The sequence below is a fragment of the Bos indicus x Bos taurus genome, chromosome 8 (assembly GCF_003369695.1).
Source record: "Bos indicus x Bos taurus breed Angus x Brahman F1 hybrid chromosome 8, Bos_hybrid_MaternalHap_v2.0, whole genome shotgun sequence".
In the NCBI taxonomy this organism is placed as follows: Eukaryota; Metazoa; Chordata; class Mammalia; order Artiodactyla; family Bovidae; genus Bos; species Bos indicus x Bos taurus.
Window position 1 is genome coordinate 88,696,730 of NC_040083.1, and position 6,000 is coordinate 88,702,729.

At 46.6% G+C, this 6,000-nt stretch overlaps 1 protein-coding gene across 1 annotated transcript in view; it reads left to right on the plus strand.

The window, feature by feature from the left end:
• LOC113897484 (translation initiation factor IF-2-like) overlaps positions 1-3,865 on the plus strand; it is a 105,470-nt gene extending 101,605 nt beyond the window's left edge. The window contains exon 7 of the mRNA XM_027550226.1: positions 3,806-3,865. Within this exon, the coding sequence (XP_027406027.1) occupies positions 3,806-3,820 (15 nt within the window). The 3' untranslated portion in view covers positions 3,821-3,865. The remainder of the gene's footprint in view (positions 1-3,805) is intronic.
• The last annotated feature ends 2,135 nt before the right edge of the window (positions 3,866-6,000 follow it).

Consider the following 6,000-nt stretch of genomic DNA (forward strand, 5'->3'; position numbering starts at 1 on the left):
GCTCATACACAAATCAGCTTACACACATGTAGTGTATGTGCATATGCACGTTTATACACGCAAACACATACATATATGCACACATGCATATAAACCGATGGACCATGGACTCCTGGGTATTTCCAGAGTTTTCCTGTCAGCAGTCTCGTACTTGGGCATCTTGTGCACGTGGGGGTGTGCCCAGCTGAATTCCAGGCAGAAAACTGCTGGGTCAGAGGGCCTGGACCTGGAATCTTGGCAGGTGTCACCCCGAGGCCCCAGTGCATGTGGATGTTGCCCCTAGAGACGGCGTGTGAGCGGAGTGCCTGGGCACCTCCAGGGTGGGCTTCTGGGCTGAAGTCAGGAAGTTCAGCAGATGAGGTTCGAGGCTCCTCCCCATCCACAACCAACAGAAGCTGGGCTCCTGCTCCCGGGAGAGTGTGGCCGTGGCCCCAGGCACACCCAGGCACTGAGCTCTGAATTTCCCGTGACAGGAGGAGGCGGTCAGAGCCCTGATTGAGGGCGGGTGGGGAATGTGCTTACACATGCTGGGGGCCAAACCCTAATATTTATTGGGTTGTCCCAAAAGTTCATTCGGATTTTTGCATAAAATGTTACAGAAAAACCCAAATAAACTTTTTGGCCTACCCAATATATCTCACAAGGTAGGTGATTAACAAGTTAGGTATAATTGGCTCTGCCTCACAGGTAGGGAGAGTCCTAGTCGATAGTTCCTCAGTGTTTCCTAGCAACCAGACACTGTTTTAAGCTCTTCATATAGGTTAGTCATGGATCTTCACAAGAACCAAATGAGATAGGTACTATTATTAGGCCTACTTTCTGGAGGAGGACACAGAAGCACAGAAAAGTCCAGTAACTTCCCCAAGGACATACAGCTGGAAAATGGAGACGCCAGACCTGGAACAAGGCCGTTTTCACCATAGAGTCCTGTGCCTGGGATGTGCTTGTGTCTTCTCCATGCGCTAAAGAGAACACTGGGTTACTGCTGAGGCAAGGGGCCTTCAGAAGGTGAGGTCACGTTGGCAGAGTGTAGGCAAGATGCATGCAAGACAAAGACCCCCTTCACCGGGGCTCTGTGCTACTGTTATGAACAGTCCTGAGACAGCTGCCTTCAGGGCATGGACACTGGGGCTCCCACACCCTCCTACAGGGTTGGAGGTGTGGTGGGGGTGGGGGTGAAAGTCAAGTTTCTCCTGCCGTGTGAGAGGGAAACACTTCTTTCCTGATTTATTTCATTCCTTTCTTCTGCAAATGGACCGTGCATTATGTGAATTATAAGCACATATGCAGAGTCAGAGGGACTTCCCTGGTGGCTCAGCGGTAAAGAATACACCTGCAGTGCAGGAGACACAGAAGACACAGGGTCAATCCCTGGGTTGGGAAGTGGATGGCAACCCACTCCAGTATTCTTGCCTGGAGAATCCCATGGACAGAGGAGTCTGGCCAACTACTCCATGGAGTCGCACAGAGTCAGACACTGAAGTGACTGAGCAGGCACACACGTGCATAGTCAGAGGAGATGCATAATTAGAATGATAATGGTTAGAGAAAGAGACTCACAGACTTAGAAAATGAACTTACGGTTGCCAGGGGGAAGAGACAGGGAGTTTGGGAAGGTCATATACACGTTGCTGTATTTAAAATGGACAACCAACAAGGACCTACTGGATAGTGCATGGAACTCTGCTCAGGATTACGTGTCAGCCTGGATGAGAGGGAAGTCTAGGGGAGAGTGGACACGTGTATGTGTGGCTGAGCCCGTTTGCTCTTCACCTGAAACCATCACAACATTGTTAATCGGCTGTACCCCAATGCAAAGTAAAAAGTTTCAAGTTTGGGGAGAGAAAAAGAATGACATGGTTAGTAATTGCATACAGAGCATGTCTTTTAGCTTCTTCAGTGTGGTGGTAATTAATTATAGCCTGTGGGTTTTATGTTGGGAGAGAAGAGAAAAATTGCTGTGGTAAAGGGTGCAGACAATGGGGCCCCACGGGGCCTCGCGGTTGACTGAGCCGTTAGTGTTTTCACTCAGGAACATGGGGGCTTGAAGCTGTTTGACAGAGGGGAGATAGGCAGACTTGGCCTGAAGGTGGAAAGTGAGGGTGTCCGCGTCCAAGTGCATTGTGTGCAGTGATTAAGACACACACACACACACCCACCCCACACACACCCACCCCCACACCCACACCTGCCCTCGCCTGCTTTCTTTCATCTGTTGCTCAATACTGTGAAATTAGAGTGAATATGATACGCAACTTGTCCTCCAACCAACAGAACAAGCAGCTCTGGGCTTCTGTTTATTGAAGTGACAAAGACTTACTGAATTTCTAGAAGAGAAGAGTTTTTCAGTTTTATAATTCTTGGTATTCACGTTGTTTACCTAAACCTCTTACTTCTGGGTGACTCGCTTTCTTGTTCCCTGAAGTGTCTTCAGCGGTCCCCAGGTGGCTGCTGTGCCCCGCCTGCCCGCGTGATAGGAAAGCCCCGTGTGAACAGGTACATCCCACGGTTCATTGCGTTTGCCCACCGCCTGTCCGTCAGTTGTGCCAGCCCCTCCTCCAGCATTTAAACAGGGGACACAGGTTCTCTGTCTTGGATGAATATAACTTTGTCCAGGGACACTTCCCTGCTGGCTCATCTGAAGATATTTTTGCTTGTAAATCGGCCATCAGAAGCAGCTGCTGGTATAGGAAAGACCCAGACCCAGTCATAGGCAGCACAGCACAGTGGAGCCGGGTGAATCCCAATCATCTCTGCCTGTCACTTTGAGGTTTCATCTGCTGACCCGAGCTGTTGAGCACCAGAGGTGGTCCTGGGTGGCCCTGGAAATCAAGTGTCCTGGGTGGACATGTAAGAGAGGGGTACCAACGAATCTCTGTGCTGCAGACTTGATGGTCCCACTCCCCAGGAGCTGTGTGGGAGAGATGAGACAGTAACCGTGTTTCCAGGGAGCATCTCTTATTTCTCAGCTGTCTTAAGAAAATGGCAGGAATTGTATCAACCCTTAAAGCAAAAGAAAAAAATAATTCCAACCACACAAATTGCTAGGGTTTGATTCCGAGGTTTTAAAAATATGTTGGATCATTTGCAATCATAGAGGGGTCAGCATCCATTTAACCAGCCTCTAAAACCTTTAATCCTACACGGTGACCTCTGGTTTTGCAATTCTGATTCTCTTTATCTGAGAGTCAGTGATCTTACTGGATTTGAGGATTCCTATTTTGAGGGCTCCATCCTGCACTGGGAAGGGGTAATGTATGATATAGAGACTGGCTACACAGCTGGGGAAATTCTGCTGTTTTGGCTTAAAAACAAAGAAAAAAATGAATTAAATGGATCCTTTAGGAAATCATTTTCTTGTAATATGTTCTCTGTATCTGTTTTTCCTTTATTGCCTGCTGCCTTTGGATTTCAATGAAGATGAGCTCTAAAGAATACATATCTGAAGTCAGGAGACAATAGATAATAGTTTTTGATTGATGGACTCTCAGCTGACAGTGACTCTGGCTATTTGAATGGCGTTGTTCTGCAGGGAAGTGGTGGTGATCAGTGGCTGGGGACCAGATCTGAACCTGGGTGACTGAGAGGTTATACTTCCTTTATTCATGGACGAGTGACTGCATACTCCCTCCCTCCTCCTGCTAGCACAGTGCACAAATGCTGAGCCGTCCTGGGTCAGAGAATTAGCTGCGGGGGGTCCAGAAGTGAAGGCAGGGGTTTCTTTTTGGTGCCTTTCCAGAAGTATTTGTTGAGTTTATGTGGATAGTTGAAGTGTTTCAATATTTTTGTTTCCTATTATTTTCAGAGCCAAGATTGCTGAAGCCTTCTAGAAACAATTGGAAGTTTCGAGAAGGGGCAAGATAAGGTAAAATCCCCTTTGTTTCTCAATCTATCTTGGCAGTTTAGCCAAGTTGACACCTTATAGAAGCCCCAGTGGGATCCAGCTGAACGTTGGTCCTTGGTCCCTGTGAGATTTTAGGGGCAAAGATCTGGACTTGGCCACTGCCCCTTGGGGCTGGCTTAAGGGGAAGCCAACAGGGCGGTAGGGGCGCTGCCTCTGTTTTCTTTCCTCCCCCCGCCCCAGCTGTCTTTCCACCCTGTGCTCCTTCCCCTGCCTTGTTTCTGAACTGCAGTCCCTGGTCTAGGCATTGAAATGCCCCATCTTCTTTTTTGGGAGTAGAAGTGAGGGCTTCCCTGATATCTCAATGGTAAAGAATCTGCCTGCCACACACGGAATGTGGGTTCCATCCCTGTGTCAAGAAGATCCCCTGGAGAAGGAAATGGCAACCACTCCAGTATTCTTTGCCTAGAGAATTCCATGGACAGAGGAGCATAGAGGGCTACAGTCCACGGGGTCACAGAGTCAGACACAACTGAGCACACACCCACGTGGGGTCATCACGGGGTCTGTGTAAAAGAGCACTGTCTGTGTCATCTGCCTTGAATTGAGTCATTTTGTGAATCAGTCCTTAATTTTTGTTGATACATACATGGTCAGCCATGTACTTCCAGCTTTCATTCAGTTCAGTCGCTCGGTCATGTCCGACTCTTTGCGACCCCATGAATCGCAGCACTTCAAGTATACCTATAGAGGACAGAGATATGCCAGTTTAATTGGTAAAAACAAAAGGCAAGCCCCCCTCCCCCCGCCTTTCTTCCTGGTATGCTACTCATGTATTGTGGATGAGCACGTAGGGTTGTCATTTCCTCTGGCTTTTCGATACACCTGCTGCCAGGATGGTCCTTGGTATCTGCCATGCGTGGCAGTCGCGAGAACCAGTTGTGCCAGCTTGGGGACCAGTGTTAATGAACATAGCTTCACTTGTAGGGACATTCGCACTTTATGTTTATTGGCTGGTTATGTACGTGTACATTTTTAATTATTTGTTCTATTGGGCCAGAGCTCTGTAGTTTGTTAGAGCTTCTCTTTCTGTAGTTGTTAGGAATGTGTGTTTGTGTTCAGTGTGTGCTCACTCATGTCTGACTTTTTGTGACCCCATGAACTGTAGCCCACCAGACTCCTCTGTTCATGGGATTTCCCAGGCAAGAATACAGGAGTGGGTTACCATTTCCTCCTCTGGGGGATCTTCCCAACCCAGAGGTCAAACCTGCATCTCCTGTGGCTCCTGCATTGCCAGGTGGATTCTTTACCACTGAGCCATTTGGGAAGCCCAGTTACTAGCAATAATTGCACTTATTAGGAATTCTAGTCCCAGGCATTTATAAGTATTTTTTTCCAAATATTTTCCCATAGATTGTTTGTCTTTTGTTTGCTGAACACTTTATTTTCAAGAAAGATTTTGGGACGCAGGAAAATTGAGAGTAAGAGTGGTTTCTTCTGTCCAGTACTACACTGAGTTGTTAGGGAATTCCAGTGTAAAGGCCTAAGAGGGTGGAGTCTCTTGTTACTTTTACCTTGTGGTCATAATAAGCATGAAGTATATGCAGGGACATGAGGTCACTTCTCATTTTTATGTAAATGCAAAAGAGGTCAAAGAAATGGCAGGAACAGATTCTTGTTACTTTTACCTTGAGGTCATAAAAACCGTGCAAGAGAAGAAGCCACTTCTCATTTTTATGTAAGTGCAAAAAGGGCAAAAAAAATGGCAAGAGTAGACACAAGAAATGGGCTGGGGTGTGGAACATTAGACACAGCTTCACAGGTTAATGTTTGGGATATAATATATTCTCACTGACTTGAATATAGTATAGAGGAGGCATAAAAATTTAATATATTAAGTTTTTACAAAGCAATATAAAGTGTTGCAGAATGGCAGGCAGTTCTTCACCATCTGAGCCCAGGGAAGCCCCTCTAACTGCAGTCTTTTAAAGTAAATTTCTCTCTGCCTCTTGGGGAATGTTTAGGTATTTTATTTAAGTTATATTAGTGGAGTTAAAACCCTTGGAGTTACTTTTGAAGGTAGGAAAGTCTTATATGATTAAGAGAAAATTAAGAATGCAAATAAATTCCATGTTAAGACAGAACTTTTCAACAGTGTC